Source organism: Oryzias latipes, chromosome 1 (assembly GCF_053564925.1).
Source record: "Oryzias latipes strain Hd-rR chromosome 1, Olatipes_Hd-rR_3.1".
NCBI lineage: Eukaryota > Metazoa > Chordata > Actinopteri > Beloniformes > Adrianichthyidae > Oryzias > Oryzias latipes.
In genome coordinates, this window is record NC_136237.1 from 18,519,919 (window position 1) to 18,539,020 (window position 19,102).

Below are 19,102 nucleotides of genomic sequence, written 5' to 3' on the forward strand. Positions count from 1 at the left end.
TTTCCTGTTTACCCGTGGTCACAGCATAATCAGTGTTTACCAGTGGCCTAAAATCAACTGAATTATTCAAATATATTAACTTATTTCTATTTAACCCTTGTGCTATCTTAGATGACCCCACCCTTACATTGACGCGTTCTCCCTACCATGACAAAGGTGGATAAAGGTGGAAAGATTTCATGTAATCCATGGACACCAGTGAGGTTCACAAATCATTGAAAAAAAAAGGTTAGCACACTGTCTAGTGGGTCTAGATGACCCAACTCCTAATGGTAAATTGCCTAGGATAGCACAAGGGTTAAAGGGTTGAAAGATTCCTGATTTTCATCACCGCCTGCTCTGACCCCACCCCTTTGGCCTTCTAAGGTCAAAGCATCAATTAGAGTGTACACCTCCCAGTGCTCTGTAAAAGCAGTCCAATCACCATCGAAGACAAACTAGTTGCTTTAGTGAAGGTGATATGCCCATAACAACTACAATGTATATAAAATGTAAGTTTTGGTGAATAAATCCTTACATTTATACGTTATGTGACAATGGACTTCGCAACCGTCCTTAGCAACCACTTTTTTGGTGTTTCCCACAAACATTGTTGACATTGTTGTCCGTGGCGTACAGAGGTAGAGCAATCGACCTCTAATTGGAAGATCACAGATTCGGTTCCCGCCTTGACCGCCTATGTGTTGAAGCCTACATTGCCCCTGGTGGTTGTGGTTGGTGCCAGTGCTAGACAGTGGAGCCGTCATCGGTGTGTGAATGGGTGAATGGGACTGTGACTGTCAAGTGCTTTGGGCCTTCAAGAAGGTAGAAAAGCAGATCAACTAGAGAAGGTGTCTTTGGTCAAAAGATATAATTTGCTAAATGCTTTATGTTGGTTAAATATTTTTATGTTTTTGATAACTTTCAGACACAACAGGTCTAGACCAGGGCTGCACTGAGGTGCTGAGGTTGGCACTCCAGGCCCTGGTTCAACTCTTGGCTAGGACCTTTCTGTGTGGAGTTTGCAGACAGAAAGGTTTGACTTTCACAAAGCCCATTGAGATGACTGTTGTTGAGAATTTGGGCTCTACAAATAAAATTGAATTGAATTGACTCTGTGACATCTAGGTGTGAATGTGTATGAGTGTGTGTGACCCTGCAACGGACTGACAATCTGTTTAGGGTGAACCCCCACTAATCGGCAAGAGTAGCTTGTGTAAGCTTATGTAACACTGTTATGCCCAAACAGGATGAAGTGGGTTTAGAAGATGGATGGATGGATGGATGTACGGATGGATGGATGGATGGATGGATGGATGGATGGATGGATGGATGGATGGATGGATGGATGGATGGATGGATGGATGGATGGATGGATGGATGGATGGATGGATGGATGGATGGATGGATGGATGGATGGGACTTGCAAACACGAAAATAGAATCACCAATGGGGTAATTCTGTTTACATGTTCTCCCCATTTTCTCCGGGGACTCTGGCTTCCTCCCACTGTCCAAAAAAATGCTTCATAGGTTAATTGGTTGAGTTGTCCCTAGGTTTATATGGGTGTATGATTGTTGCCCTGTGTCTGACTGACGACCAGTCCAGGACGTCCCCTGTCTTCTCCCACGAGTGGCGGGATAGGCTCCTGCAGCCCCGTGACCCTAAAAGGGACAAAATAGTTTTAGAAGATGGATGGTCCATTCCATGACAAGTTTTTTTTGCACATTTTTGAAAAAGGAAGAACATGTTTGTACACACACAATGTAAATGTGTGAGCATCGTGTCTGTCTATTTTAATTCGTTACAGTCTTTGAGGGTTTTTCAACATGTCATGCTGGAATGACAAAATCATGACATGTCAGCTGTTTAACAATCGGTTAAAAATGTATTGTTCATCCCACCTACTGAATTAGAAGATTTTTATGGAAGTAAAATCTGAGAAAAAAAAACGTTTGTAGTGAAAACAAAGGATTCTTTTGCTTATATTATGAGGGTTTTTGCCATAAGAACACCTCATGAATCAACACAGAATAACCATCCATCAATGTGCCCACAAATATTCTTTACCTACTAGACGATACAGTACATTAGTGAGGATGAATACAGTGGTTGAATGATTTCTGAATACTTTTTCTGTTGACTTTTATTATTATAATCGTGCAAAATGGTAAAATGAAATCACAAAATATATACATTGAACACAATTGTCTTTTTAGTGCAAAATTTCCCAGAAGGGATAGAAGAAGAATACATCTGTAATTTCTGTTTCAAAGCTTCTCCATGCCCTCTCCTCACTTGATGAGTTTTTAACTTGAAGTGTGGAAGACGGTGGATGGCATGAAGCATAATTACTTAAAGAGGGAAAATATCTTTCAGAGCCTTCAGTGTTCTTTGGTCTTTCAGTCCCAGCTCTACGAGTGGGGATGACAGTCACACTCAGAGGGCACCCTGACCAGTCACACAAACTGCCACAGATGAAATATGAGGGAGGAACAGTCTCTCACATGTCACAGCATTCGTTTTGACCTTCTCTCTAACCTATTCATGCCTAATATCTTTTATATACCCTCAGGAGTTAAAGGGCCAGATGTCCCAGCTACGGCCCCTCTTTACGGTGGTGGAGCAGTACCGATTAGACCTGCAGACGCTGGGCACTCTGAGAATGGAGCTGCTGAACCTATCAATCATCCTGACAGCCATTCAGGAGGAGATTGGAGCGTACGACTATGAGGAGCTTCAGCAAAGGGTGTTGCTGCTGGAGACCAGGTTACACAGCTGCATGAACAAACTGGGTATGTGCAAGAAGGACATTAATAATACATCAAGTGAAGGTTTTACTACTGCTGCCTCGAAAAGCAGTTCACATCTCTGTATTTTGTCAATGGACAAACAAAAAAATATAAAAATTCAAACAGGTATACCCTTTAGGTAAATACACTTAAATTAAAAAATAAAAATCAAAAACTTCATCTCACTGTTGCTTTGTTCTTTCCCCAGAATGCTTTAAATTAAAACTGCCACTGTCAGTTTTATTTTTTTATTTGTGACGCTTAAGCCATTTTAAGGTATTCTTTATATCTTTGCAGTATTGATACTGGCAGATAATTGCACATAACAAATATATATTTATTTATATACCTATTTGTTTACGTGATTATAGAGATTTCTATAGATTTCATTTAGCATGTAACACATTAGTTTTGACGCTTACTGGTTGTCTTTATTTAGTTTTTTACTTCTACTGTGGTAGGATGCTTTTGAAGGGTTACTACTCCAACTACTATTGCTTAAGATGCTCTACTTGGCTTTGCTCGTGCAGATTTGATGCAACGCAGTTCGTTTTACAGGAGAAGAAATAAATCACACAGGGTTCAAATGGAGGGGAAAAAAACCTCCAGCAGTGTTGAATGAAAAAAGATGAATCCATCCCACGGTCTGAAAGTTTTAAATCTGTTTTTCCTTTTGATCAGACTGAGCTCCGCTGATTTAGATAAGCCTTCTCTCTGAAATGCTGGCACAGGGAGAACATGCAACCAGCACAGCGAAGGAGCCCTGCTGACCAGCATGTTAATACAGAGCCTTGTTGATGTGAGGCGACAGAATTAACCGAGCAGCTCTGTTTCACCAGCGCAGCGTGTCATCACATGACCGCAGAGGGATTATGACAGTGGACTAACATTTCAACAGATCTAATAACTAACTGAGTTAGGAGTAGGATTAAAGAAATCGTTGCCTTTTGAGAAATCTTGCTAACAGGTTTTCTTGCCTTCATGCCTGCCTTGTAAACACAGACCTTATTCTTTGCCTGTCATTTCATGGACCTGTGTCCAAACCTGCCTTCTTCTGCAGTGGAGCAGCTGGAGTTGCTTTATATTTACTATGAGGAAAAAGGATAACTTTATTGAATAGGTGATCTGATTTTCTAAAATACACATTTTGTACAAGAAATTGCAGCAATACCAGCAGCAGAAAGATTATTTTCACTTTTGATGGAGTCAGTCTCACAAGCAATATGGCAAAAAAGCATAATTTTGAGGAATTCATATAGGAAGGAACAATGCTAAATGAATCCATGTGCGGCAGATTTTTCATGGCAAACATAGCATACAACAAATAAATGCCAGGGAAACCTCTGCATCAATATTTCCTCCAGGATTTCTCTGACTGATTATCGACTTTCTCTGCAGAACAGGCAAATTCAAACAAGTTCCGACTATCACTTACATGAAGTAGCAGTTAAAACCAAGCTATTAAGAAAAAGGATTGTTTTCTGCAAGCAAATAATAAAAAAATATATAATAGCAAAAAAGTTATAACAATACAAAATAAAAAAAATTACACACTGAGACAACTGTACTCCAAAAGATTTTCTATTTCACTTTACTACAAGTCCTGCATATAACATCCATAATGCATTATGGATTTCCATTACTTGTCATCATTCTCATGGGAACGGACTTAATGCCTAGTTTCCATATATTTTTCAGAGGCACAGAGACCCTAATATATATTTAATGTAACCAAAACTTACAGCTTGAAGGAAAAATAAGACCATTGAAGAACTGTAGTAAAATCAAAATCTCCTAATGTGTGACACGTGTTTCTTTACAAGCATATTTCTGTAGGAAGCATTAGATGATTATACTCAACAAAGAAAAAAACAGAAAAAAAAGATCTAACACTAGAGACTCAAACATAATTTGAATCAAAAATATATTTCCGTATTTTCTGCACTATAAGGCACACCCAAAGACCTTAGAAATATTGATGTTCAGGGGCGGCGCCAGGGTGTTGATCAAGGTTGCTATAGTAACTGCAAGATTTGGCAAAACCCTTTGGCCGCCCCAAATATATAAAAGCCCAAATAATGCTTTATTTTAAAAATGTTCATTGTACAACATTTTATTCCATGTCATCCCTTTCCATTTCACATATATTGTATTTAATGTTTGTCTAATTTATCTTGTGTTAAAATGTGACATAAACCCGCAGTGAAAAGACACAGAAGTGAAGTTCACAGTAGCACTGTCTCAACAGAGAGGGCGCTCATGAGCTCGCGTCTCTTCCTAATTTGTTATTTATAACGTAGTCTCATTAAATATGATTTGAAGGTGGACTATTATTCAAAACATGATGTAAAAATAAATTAATGACCAATGCTGAACAACACCTCTTTATTGAGAATTCTATAACTTAATAAATGAACAATAGATTTTTATCCAGAAGCACAGACGAATGGACCTCATTTACAGGTGAAGGTTTGACCTGTGTGTGGGTGTGGGTGTGTATGTGTGGAGGGTGTGCGTGCGTGTGAGAGCCTCCTCCACGGCACTGTCGGTTATATTCTGTAGCATTCACTTTGGTTGTTTTTTGGGCTTCTAAATTCACTAAAAGTAAACCTACACTTTTCAGATTTTCTACATATTCATCAATAATAGGATCAATGTCTCACTGAAAGCAAAAGTTATAATTGTTAGGTTCACGTTGTGGCACACTTGTTCCATGTATAATTATTTGAAACTTTTGTATATTGAAACAAATGTTCACACAGTTAGGCGCTTCAATAAAACAGTATCAAATAATACCGTGATTTAATGTTTAATTTTGAACTTTTATTTGAAATTCGATTGGGACATTTGGAGGGGGACAAAAGGAAAATTGTGGATGGAAAATTTGTGCATTTGGTCTCAAGAAAGACATGTGTTTTGTTAGAAACTTTGTTTCAGTATTTTGTTTGTGGATACTTTGAAATATGATGGGGTGATACATACAATGTTCTCCAATTCGGAAGTGACCAGTTTAGGCCTCTCATTTGTTTGTAAATCTGATCTGAAAAGGTCTGTGCCTCACCAGCCAGAACCTTCAGCACATGTCACTGCTCTAAACATCCTCCTTGTCTTCCGTGCATTGTCATGAGATACACACAGACAGCGCTCCATGTAGCGAGCAAATGGTAAGAAATGGCGTATACTTATACAGTGTTTTCTGCCTTCTTTCGAAGGCCCAAAGCGCTTTGCAGTCACAGTCCCATTCACCCATGCACACACATATTCACACACTGATGGCAGCTCCGCTGCCGAACACTGGCACCAACCTCCCACCAGAGGCAAGGTGGGGTTTAGTGTCTTGCCCAGGGACACTTCGACACATGGGCGTGCAAGGCGGGAATCGAATCTTACGATCACGGGTCAACAGCCATACCGCTGCACCACGGCTGCCCAGGCTGAAAACATTTGGTGACAGCTCCTCCCACGGTTGGGGCGTCAAGCTTATGAACACCTTTTTGGACAGGCCATCAAAACTGCTGGTTTTCATACTCAAGCAGCAAAATTTGCCACGCAGCGAAGGAGAGGCGGTTGGACGCCAGTACCCCCATAGACTCTGAACAGCTCGTCTTAAATAAACCACTGTTTGTTATCCTACTTCAACATCTCTTTCTTTAGACTTTGACAGTAAACACATTTTAAAAGTGCAATCTATCAACAGGACAATAAATGTCAATCTGGTATCAATTAGCATTGCATGAATATGCGTTGTCGTTACCTTCCTTCTTGGAAATATAATTTAACATAAAAACAAATGAGCAACCCCTAAAAGTTATATTATTTACTCACTTTATAACCCATTTTAAAAACGCTTATTTCATTTTGAGAATCTTGTTAACATAATGTTGAGACACAGATGATTTTTTTATTTTTTATTTTAATGGGTCTGGCTCCTGGAGCGAGCAGCGCACGAAACACCGCTAACACGGGGTTTATACAGCTGCTGCAGGTTTTGGCACTGACTACCTGACCGCACGCACATGCTTTATGCACAGTACGTGCACGGAAGTGCCTGCGGGTTCCCCGTAGGATGCCCACACAATTTACCCTCTGGCTGCCTAATTTCCCTATTTTGAACAGCGAGATTGCACACAAGCCTTGTGTGCCCTTGTGCTATCTTAGATGACCCCCCCCCCCCCCCCCCCCCCCCCCCTTACATTGATGTGTTATTCCTACCATGACAAAGGTGGATAAAGGTGAAAAGATTTCATGTAATCCATGGACACCAGTGAGGTTCACAAATCATTGAAGAAAAAAGGTTCAGCGCACTGTCTAGTGGGTCTAGATGACCCCACTCCCAATGTTAAAGTGCCTAGGATAGCACAAGGGTTACACAACACTAACTGGCTTTCGGCGCAGTGCACAAGATGGGAGGGGAGGAGAGGGGGGTGGTTTTTGTTTTGTTCAGTTATCTTTCCCGTCTCGTCTTTCTTCCAGCACTTTTGGAATTATGGAAAACACACTTCTTGCAACTTCTTTGCCTTTTCCTCTTTCCGTTCCTCTCATCTGATACTCTTCAATTTGCCACTTTTACAATTCTCTTCAAATCATCATTTAATAACTGCCAGTGTTGCTGGATTGAGTCATGGTTTTCTAGCCCAAAAGCCATCTTAGACCCAACAAAAAAACGCAATAAATATGAATCAGAAGTTAATTAGCCATAATAATCAGTAATGACTCATCCATTGTTTATTTCTTCCTGATTTGATTGAAAGTCCAACTTTTGCACATTTTTAATGATGTTGCATCCGCCATTTTTGCAGCCAGTCAGACAAAAATGTGAAGAAAATTCCTGGAAAAAAAGAAGGAAAGGGAAAAAACACAAGTAGTCAAACACCAGGAGTTCTGCTAAAACCTATTAGCCTTTCATAGTCCATAAGTGAAAATTGATCTTGTATTTTTACTTCTCATAAATTTAGGTGAGGAAAATATGAGCAAATGTCTGAAATACAGAGGGATTTGATTTTCAAAAACCTGTTACTGTAAATATCAAGTGTTAAATAAATCATTAAAAACTAAATTGAATATCACCTGAGATGACTCCAAAAAGTATTTGGTGTTTGTCTAGTTATGTAATCAAAGGACATTTTATGCAACACCCTCAGCAAAAATCCTCCCATAAATATACACATTGTGAGGTTCAGGGGCCAGGGCAGGTTAGTTTGTTTCGCATTCTAGATTGGTTGTGGGGTTTCCGGGTTCTTTGGGCCTTTATTTTGGTTACTTCTGGTTTCTCCCGTTTGTGTTGCCTCCACCTTTACTTCTGTTATGAATTGCACCTGTTCACACACCTGTTGTTCATCATTGCTGTGTATTTAAGCTCCTTCTACCCAGTGTCTGTCACGGGATCGTTTTGCATTCTTTGTGCTTCGAGTCGCTGCTTCGAGATTAAAGAAAGAAAGAAAATTTTGATTTAAATTACCTCTGTGTTCCTGCTTTTGCATCCACGCGTCGAGCCTGACACATATATGCATTCATAAAACAAATGATTACCGTAAATTCCGGACTACAAAGCGCACCCGATTATTAGCCGCACCCACCCATTTTCACGTGTTAAACTAATTTTATACATACACAAGCCGCGTCGGGGTACAAGCCGCATGAATTAGGCAACATTGTCATCCTGACGGATCACTTCCTGACTCAGAGTGTAAGTGTGATTTATTAGCACACAGTGGGTGGAGTCATTTTTGCCTCAGGCTCATGTCTTTGAGTATATCTGCATCTGCCAAACAGTATGCACCTCTATTCTGTTCACAAGTTCCTCAGTTATGGTTTTTATTTTTATTATTTTTTTTTAACTTATTGACAATCTAGGTATCACACATAAAATTACAAACAGTAACCATATAATCAACATTACATCCCTCAGTTATGATGAGGAAATTTACATCCCCGATCCCCCATTTCCCATGAGTCTTAGGGGCTAAAGGCGGGGCCAACGCCCGGCTCGCCATACTGTTGTACGTTGTACGTGAGCAGCAGTGCATGGAGGGGTGAACGGGTAAAGCTCTCCTTCCGCTTGTGTCGCGGCAGCGTTATGGGAGTAACAGGGCTGTTTAAAAAACACACTAGTAAAATAAAGCAGCGACGACTGAAAAGCACGCGCCTCAGCGCGATACGCGCGCCTCCTCGCGGCGCATGGGTCAGAAGTTTCCTTCCACAACAAACACTTGCTCCGCGGACGCCTCGAGTAAGCCCTGGCTGCAGCCTGCAGAATGGCTCGACGCCTCCGCGCTCCCGCGCGCTCCTTGTCTCCCCTTCCTATCTACTCCGACAGCTCTGGCCAGGGCAGCTTCAAGGAGGAGCGCTTCGTCCCCATTGCGCCGGTGAACGGAGCAAATCGTGTCTGTGCAGAGCAATCGGACTTAATACTGTACGTTTTGTGTATGAGGGGCGGATGCGTTGTTACGTGTGGGAGCCTTCAGACTGCCATCGGCCCCGCAGCTCACACGACACGCAGTCTCCAGCTCACACGGAGGCTGTGAGCGTTTCAATGCAAATCTCTGCTCAGTCCTTAGAAACCGTTAACACGACCACGTCAATTTGTGTTTCCAGTCGTGTCCCGACAAAATAAAGGCTGATATTATTGCCACATATTTACGTGCAGCCAGCCGAGTCACTATGACTCAGAGGTAAATGCACTCCTGAGCATGCGCTGTTCTCTCCGTCACGCAGCTGACCGGCTTTTCCAAACCCGTTGGTGATTTTTTCACGCTGCTTTTAACGATTGCTTTTAACTTGAAAGCTTCATCATATTGTAGCGGCGATCACGTGCACGTTGGGTCTAATGGCACCAAAGGATTCTGGGATGCGGCTGGACATGCGTGTTTCGTTTTGTTGAACCATGACTGAAGTGTCTAAGACCTGAAGTCAAGTCCATGCTGTTTGGCTGCTTAGAGGTGTGTTGAAAAACAAATGACTTATGTTTGATGTTAGAGAATTCAAACTATTCACTGTGTCCAAAAATACGTACACGGCGGCCGCCAATAAAATCCAATAATTAGCCGCGTCACTGAATAAGCCGCAGGACTGTAAGCGCTGGAAAAAGGTAGCGGCTTGTAGTCCGGAAATTACGGTAGTTGTTTTTGTATTAATATCACAAACAAGGACAGTTGTTTTCCTGCCTCATTCTGTCTTTTCCAGGTCGCAGGTTTAGGTTAGATCTGAACACTGAATGAACGATAGACAAACAAAAATAAATAGAATTGGTATTTATATGTGTAGCTCTTCACTGCTGTCTTAAAAGCCCCAAAGTGCTTCACGGTCACAGTCACAGTCACAGTCTGATTCACCGGGTGAATGTGTGTGTGCATGGGTGAATTTCACTCACGTAGTGGTTTTTTCTATGTCATGCTCTTTAAAAAACATTGAAGAAATGTTATACAGTCTTGGGCTGTATTGAGATTCATATCGAATCGTGAAACACATATCGCGACATATATTGTATCGCTGGACTGCCAATGCACACCCCTACTACACACTACATAGTGCACTATATAGTGTATTCGCCATTGTAGCGTTGTCCGAATCTACAATTCCAAAATCGAGTGCCCTAGAAATCTCTCAGAAATCTTAGCAAAAAACCAGTGTTCATCGATGCTGACTAGATTGGCAAATATAAACCACAAAGCATTGCGTGTAAAAAAAAAAAAAAAAAAAAGTATTTTAATGTATTTTTTTATATAAACTATCAATGTTTTCCTTAATCTGTACGGGAGGCCGTGTTGCAGTGGTACGGTGGTCGACCCATGATCATAAGATTGCAGGTTCGATTCCCGCCTTGCACGCCCATGTGTCAAAGTGTCCTTGGGCAAGACACTGAACCCCACCTTGCCTCTGGTGGAAAGTTGGCGCCAGTGTTCGGCAGCGGAGCCACCACCAGTGTGTGAATGTGTGTGTGCATGGGTGAATGGGACTGTGACTGTAAAGCGCTTTGGGCCTTCGAAAGAAGGTAGAAAGCGCTATATAAGTATACGCCATTTACCATTTGTACTCATAAAAGTTGTCACTAAACTATCTGTTAGAGTTTCACATCATTTTATTTTCCGTAAAAAAAAAAGCTTGTGGCGCGTTGTCAGAATTGCTTTTAAAATCCAGGGCACAACATAGTATTACTATATAGTACTATATAGTATATATACTATATAGTATTTTAGTAGTTCGGGCTTGGGGTGGGAATTCGGACATAGCCTTTAGAGTTGCTATAAATGCAGGTAATAAAGTCTTACTAACTGACAGATTTATCTCTGTTTTGTTTAACACGCCTTACAATTCGTTGCCCCTTATATGTGACATAAGTACAACAATAAAACAATGGACCCTTAATTGACAGTGCACTTTATAATCCAGTACACCCTTTAGTGTGATATAAACAGCTGATTGTTCCAAAAAATGTACAAGAACGATTTTGAGTGATAGAAAGACTTTACTGACAAAGAGAGAAGTGAGCTTTGGGAAAGTGTCTAACTTACTAGCTTTAGTGAGTTTGAGCAGCAGATTGCTGCGAAAAAAAAAGCTTCTGAGAACCAAAAGGTCTCTTCAAAGACCAGAATGCCCATCAGCTCATTCAAACTTCACAGGATGACATCCAGGATGACAAAAAAGATTTTTGGACAAATGATTGAAGAAATCCATGTATTGTCAAAATTAAAAAATATAACTAATAATTTTTGTACAACTACAAAATGATAAAATCAAGAATAATAAAGCATTGTTAATGATTTCGTGCCACCTGGAATTGAAATGGCTTCTAAAGTCAGACTTGTGACCTGCTGGGAGTCCTGTGATCAATATTGTACGTAAAGCAAACACAAAGACCTTCGTCAGACTCTTTAACTGATGGTTAAATTTATTATTTTGCATGACTGAAACCATAATACTTAATTTCGACATAAATTGTAATCATAAAATACTTGAACAAAAAAACTTAACGAAAAGGCGTCTTAGGTTCTCCTGGAATATTAAAATCTAGCACAATAGGAAACCCGCTGTCTTGGTTGGTTGTCATGGGGATGGCCTTAAAAGGAGATTTGCTGTTTGGACATTGGCCTCCCTGCTCAGTCAGTGCTGCGCCCACTTTACATATTTTGTCTTATGATTAGCATTTGTTTTTTGAATAAAATGCTCCTATTAATGATTTTTGTACCAAAAATGTTCCTATTATAAGGGAAACTTGGTTTAAAAAACTCTCTCTCTCTACATATATATTTTATTTTATGTATATTCAGCCGTCGTCTGCATCACATGCCTACGGCACAAACACACAGTTTTCTATTTTATTTAAAGAAATTCTTTCTTATAACTCCATATATATATATACATAAATATATATAGAAAGGTGTTGACTTGCATGCAGAGAAAATAATTTGGCAGCAGAAACATTTTTAGATATTTATGTGCACATTAAGAACCCATTTTGCAGGAAGAAAGGTCTTTTTTGAGATATTGAAATCAATTATAACTTACTTGGATTCAAGCCGACAAAAGGTCATTTGAAAATTTCAGTAAAGCAAAAAAGAGAATCTTTCTGGGATTAAGATCACAAGTATGTTTACTTTTACAGATCCAGCATATTTACAATACCTACCCAATGCATTAAGTCAATTGTAAAGCACCCTTGAAAAATCAAGAAAATTTGATTCAATTTAAGTGAGTTCAGTGAAAAGGCTTGGGCAAAACCTTGCTGACCTGCACCTTCTTTTTTATTCTTTATCGCAACTTTGCATGGAAGATTTTATGAAATATGGGTATGCTGAGTTATGTCTGGAAGTGGAAGATTGCTGCTCATAAATTAGCTGGCTAAGCATCGCTGACAGTAAACATTAATCACTCCAGCACTGAAGCTTCATCTCCATTATCTTCTCCTTATTCCTGCTTGATGTATAAACCTGTTTCTTTGAATCCGTTAATAGGTTGTGGTCGTCTGACTGCAGTTAGCAACCCAATTACCGTGAGAGCCTCGGGGTCCCGCTTTGGCTCCTGGATGACTGACGCCATGATTCCCAGCTCCGACAGCAGGGTAGGTGTGCAGTGCCTCTGTGCTTTTTATATCCAGATCATTCAGGGTTTCGGCATTAAGGACAAAAGTTGAAAGTTCATTCTAAATTTAGGGGTTGACATTAACATTTTTAATTGGGGCTGCCGAAAAAAACCAAAGAAGTTTATGAAGAAGATGTTTCTCATATAGATTCATACTTCTCTGAACTATTTATGTTGTGAGGACATAAAGCAGCTGAACTCAGCCATACCGCAGTGTTTAAAGAGCAAGTTTGACAGGTGATTTATTCAGTTTGAGTTAATTAAGGTTCCATTTTTTGGAAACTCCTCTGCAAACTGTCTTTTGTTTTACATAAAGTCATTTGTATTTGTTTACATCATGAGGAGGTGCTGTAAGCAGGTTGCTAAGCTCCCTCTGCTCCCTGGTGTATTTTTCCTCTCCATTTCAGCCTTGTTCCTGAAAAGACTCTTGTGCTTTCTATCTCAAGCTTCACTGTTTCCTATGCATACACATGTGCACATGTACAACATGGATGCACAACTATACACTCTCTACAGGGACAGAATATTAAGCTAGTTGTCAAGGCGACTGTCTTCCAGTTGCCAGGTGTGATTTATATTGCCATGGTGACCCTTGCCTGTTTCCCTATTAGAGCTTTTCTACAGTGATGAAAAGCAGCTATACAGAGCTGCTACCCTAGTTATTGTCAAAAGTTTACAGTTATTTCTATGAGTGGTACAGTTTGGAGTTATGGGTTCAGTGTCTTTTATGGTCCCGGTCTTCTATTTTTGTCTTTGCAACCTGTTATTTACAAGAAGTGATTCTGCTCTTTCTGTACCTGGATTACATAGGCTAAATGTGTAAATCACAAAAACACATTACCCTTTTCTGAACCTTTTTATGTTTACTCTTTGTGCATTTTTGAGTACCCTGCTTCACTTACTTTTCATTCTGCAAAAGCACAGAATTTTTGGAACCGTGTTTTTCTGTGTGCTAAGAAACTGCAAAATCAATAACAATTTGTCTGATGCACAATTATTAATAGGCTTAGCTGTGAATCCGTGAATAGGGTTTCCACTCTGTTTGCAGGGTGTACTGGATCAATGTTTTTAGTTAGAGACCTGGAAACTGGATACTTTCTTTCAGTTCCATCTAAGAGATTTAGTGCATGATTTTGATGTGGTATGAACTTTAAAATGTGTGCAGTGCATTTTTGTTCCTAAAGGAGTAGCAGTGAAGATTGTAGAGTAAAACTGACAGTGACATTTTTCTCAAAAGTGCATCAATTTTCTTAACCCACTAAATCCCTCTCGGGGAGGCATGTCCTGGCTACTGTTGGGTAAAGATGGAGTACACCCTGGACAGATGGCTAGTCCGTCAATCACACACCCATACACACTCATGGTCACACCTAGGGACAATTTAGAGCAATCAATCGACCTATGAAATTGTGTTTTTGGACTATTGAAGAAAGCTAGAGTGCCCACAGGAAAACCATTTATGCACAGGGAGACCATGCAAACTCCGCACAGAAAGGTTCCAGTTGGAATTTGAACCAGGGACTTCTTACTGTGGGGTAAAGGCGCCAACACACTGCCCCACCGTACAGCTTTCCTCCAGACTGTTAAAACCTAAAACATTTCTTTTAGCAGACTCTTCTCCCTCAATGCTCATCCTTTTTGCATGAGCCCCAGTGTGAGGATGTAGTTGTTGGAAGTCACTCTGACCTGATGTCATGTTAAGGATCCTGGTTGGACACTATGAAGAAATGTCTGATGGGGATGATCTTGTTAAAGCAGAGCTTGAATTCATGAACACACAATGCACTCGAAATGGATTATGACGATGCAGAGGAAAGTGGGAATGGACTTCTCTGTTGACCTACTGAATTAAACCCTTTATGGTTTCTTGCAAAATGCAATCCAGTTTTAAGAATGCCCTTTCTCTTTTAGTCAAAACAGTGCAGTTATTGAACAAAGTCAGGACCATAAGAGAGGCTTGCAGATTGAATAAAACAAGGGAAAAAGTGTTCTGCAGACACCACAACTGGGTAACATTATAGCACTTAAATCTTCATTTTAACCAGAAAACTGCCGCATTTTATCCCTCTTTCCCCGCTCTCTTCCTTACGGCCACGGTGCAGACATGGAGAGCAGTCAACCTCTAGTTGGAAGGTCGAAAATTTGGTTCTTGCCCTGAATGCCCATGTGTCAAAGTGTCACTGAGCCCCATGTTCCTCCTAGAGGTTGGTGTCAGTGTTTGTCTGCAGAGCCACCCTGAGTGTGTGTGTCTGTGTGTGTGTGTGTGTGTGTGTGTGTGTGTGTGTGTGTGTGTGTGTGCGTGTGTGTGTGTGTGTGAATGGGTGAATGTACAGTGGCCCAGAAGGGTCACAACACAACACTTTAGATCCACAACACAACACAAGATAACACCCTAAAATTTGTCACAACACTCAAAAAAATTAACTCACAAGATGAAACAATTAACTCACAACACGAAGAAAAATCAACTCACAGCTCAACACTTTATCACAAAACGGAAGTTTACCTGCTACAGAAGTTGCACTACTTTTATTCTGAAATTTCCACTGGGCTAAGCACACAGTAAGTGAGCTGAGCTGTGACATGTCCTGTGACTAAAAACTTTTAAACTAAAATGTGACTCACAGTACAAAAGGGTTAACGGTTGAAGCTAGGATTTCCCACGCGCTCCACCAACGCACCACCAACGAGCGTGCCCTCAGCTTATGCACAGACGTGACGCGAGCTGAGCATTTGGTTTGTGTGTGCGTGAATAAGATATGTTAAGTTATTAAGCACTCAGTTATGTTTGTGTTAATTACTAGTGTATTTTGATTATTCACCATGTAATTAACAGAAACATAACTGTTAAATAAGTGGTAATTAAGTTGTAAGCGCTTAATAACTTTACACTCACACGTAACTTAATGTCAGCCGCTTAGCCCAGTGGAAACTTCAGAATAAAAGCAGTGTAACTTTCGTTGCAGGTATACTTCCATTTTGAGATCAAGTGTTGTGCTGTGAGTTGACTTTTCCGTATTGTGAGTTGATTTCTTCATGTTGTGAGTTGATTCCTTCATGTTGTGAGTTAATATTTTCAGTGTTGCGATGAATTGTAGTGTGTTATTTTGTGTTGTGTTGCGAATCTAAAGTGTTGTGTTTGTTACCCCTCTGGGCCACCGTATAATGGTACTTTGAAGCGCTTTGGGCTTACAAGACGGTAGTAAAGCGCTATATACGCATACGCCATTTATCATTTTATACCATTATTCTCCCTTATTACAACCAAGTAATTATAAGAATAAACATTACTCTACCTCTTGAAACTGGCCTTACAACAACTGCCCCCTGCAGTAGCATGTTAGGAACGCGCCTGAAAAACATAGGGTGGATGGATTCAGCCTAGGGGAGATGGATGTGATGTTCAGTGAGCTGTCAAAACCAATGATGGCTTTACTACGCATTCCCCACAGTAATGCCAGGTCTGAAAGAGTGTTTAGCATAATGAGAGAGATTGATTGTTACAGAAATAAATATTAGCAACAGCGCTGTTTGTGCTTTACTGTCATGTAGAATCAATTACTATATGATAAATTAGTCAATGCCAGAGAGTCACGTGAGTGAACAAGAGAAATGAAAGAAACTATGTTATAAAAATAAAATGCAATTGTGGAACTTACAGAGAAGTCGATTGAAAAAAACGATAAATGCGATGGCTTTTTTTGAGACGCAAATAAACGTGCTTCAGTACTGATGTGTGAGACATTATATATCAGCAATAACAGCTGTTTTTTCTTAAATACCCTGAAGAAAGGAGACCTTAGTTTTATAATAGATACACAGATGTTTGTTTATGCATAAGTGACCATAGCAACATATTGTAATTAGTATCATTTTTATAATACTAATTAACTCAACTCTTAATAGGATGAAGAGTTGAGCTTTGTTTTAACTGCTTATTATAATACATGTTTACTTTGTTTAACTGTCCAATAGAAAGTATATTTCCATGTTCATTCTAAGATTGTGTTGATTGATTGATTAATAGATTGGTTTCTTTCAAGCAATTTTAAAAAACAAGGCTTTGTAAATTATGTAAGTTTCATTTTTTTCGCATCAAATTTAAGTTTTTAATACATTTTTAGTCCAACTGCAGATTTTTTATTTGATTCCATTAAGTATTATTTATCTGATTCCATCAATGATCACAAATTCCCCATAAAATATGTTTTTAATGTTGATATATAAATAAATAAATAATAATAATAATAATAATAATAATAATAATAATAATAATAATAAATTTTATATTTTAGAATTTGGCTTTATCTCTTCACCTCTATCAATAAGCTCACAATTCTGGAATAGTAAATCAGTGGTGGGACCTCATAACTACATAAAAACAGGAACAGACAAACAAGAAACACGCAAAAGAAGTAAACTCATTTCCGAAGATTTCGTATCAATGACTACTGTGTCTATACAGGTTTCCAGTCTAACACTTATTAATTCTTCATCACCTCAGTAATGCTCATTTTACTCACCCACACAAACAAAGACATCTGTCACTGTGGGGAGAACATCTGCTGAGGTGTATGCGGTTGGCATCCCCGATTTATCGAGATCTTCTCCAGGTTGAGAGTGACGGTGCAGAGAAGGACTTTGGTGCTCAGCAATGAAATAAGTTTAAACGTGACAACAGAAAAGATTTTTTAAACATTTAGGAATAGATGTGAGGGTGGAATAAAAAAAACCTGCGTTCACACCAAATGCAATTTGCTCATCAAATTTGCCTCTATTTCCACTTCCGTCAAATTTGCTGCTTGTTTAAAGATGAGTTCAGACATTCGACACTCCAGACGCATGTGGGAGGAGCTACCGCCAAATATATTTTTGCTTAATATCAACATGGAAGCATTAACCGGATTACTCTTGATGATCACGCAGCACAGTTGGCATGGACACCCGACACTCCTAATGTTGAAAACAATTATTTCATTAATGTGTGTCGTTTTGGGCATCATTATACATGTTAAATAAAGAATGTGCTTCTGTTCAAAATGTCCTTTACAAAAAGCTCACCTGCAGTTGTGGACACAGTATGAAAGGAAGTTAACCAGAAAATCTGGTCACTAATTATATTTACAAAAAAAAAAAAACTTTTTTTAAACAACTTTATTGCTGCATTACTTAACACTGTGCTGTCAGGCACATTTTAAGTCCTTCTATCAGACCCATTTCATTGTTCACCTGAAAGCACCTGTTCCACTTCGATTCAATCTTAGACCACCTCTGGAGGTTGATCAGAGATGGAATTAAACATTTCAACATTACTGAATGAACCTAAAAGTCATACAATGAGGTACAAAGGCACAGACCTTCACTAGCCCCTGTGAAAGGGGCTATGAGCATTAGCTCTTCTACAGCGGTCAGGAGGTGTTTGCTCGTAGAATTATAATGCAATGGTTAATTAATCCAGATGGGATCAATGGGAAAGGACAAGTTCATGCTTTTATTCTACAAAACGAAATCTCCTTCATTGTATGAAATGAGTACCATCTCTAAGCTGAAAGCCAGGGGGTTTGTCCGAGATAGGTTACTAAATGATCATTCTAACAAGGCACTTCAAGAAAACCCTTTTTCACCCAGTGGGCGCTTAGGTACAGTACGTTGTCCTTCACAAAATTGTTAAAAAGGTTTGCACAGTGAAAAGACTGGGTACTTTTTGCCCAGTGGAAAGAAGTGTGGAGATGTTATGAACAACACTGATTGAACACTGGTTGCTGCACTGATAGAAAACTATATTTTGATTGAGGCAGTCTGATGGTATGGGCCAATGTTCCCTTCCTTCACTTTAAAAACCAAGTTTGTGATCATTGGAAACTGTCTCAATTCCAAAAGATGACAAGATGAGCTTCTGCAACTAGAAAGAATACCATACTTGCATATACTTTATGATCACTTTTGGTAAGAATTCAGATTCTCTCCCCCACAAAACTGGGTATGTCAGACTTTATTTCAATCAGTGACAAACAGGCGTTCTAACTGTCTTTATTTTTATGAATACATATTTATTGCACAGGGCGCTAAGATAAGCTTTTGGCATAGTTGTACCTGTGTGCTTGATTTTTTCTTAGTTGCACCAGCATAACATTTAGTGCACCCACATTTTCAACTGAATGGCATTTAACTGCACAGTTTTACAGGGTCACTTTTTGTTCCTCAATTGAGTTAAGGATCAATAGGTGTTTGAATAGTTCCAAATACATGTGTAA

General features: G+C 39.6%; 1 protein-coding gene across 1 annotated transcript in view; it reads left to right on the plus strand.

Moving 5' to 3' along the window:
- Window positions 1-19,102, plus strand: part of LOC101169664 (noelin-2) — a 46,308-nt gene that overhangs the window by 18,350 nt on the left and 8,856 nt on the right. Inside the window, exons 4-5 of the mRNA XM_004065981.5 lie at window positions 2,555-2,774; window positions 12,722-12,828. Of these exons, the coding sequence (XP_004066029.1) occupies window positions 2,555-2,774; window positions 12,722-12,828 (327 nt within the window). The remainder of the gene's footprint in view (window positions 1-2,554; window positions 2,775-12,721; window positions 12,829-19,102) is intronic.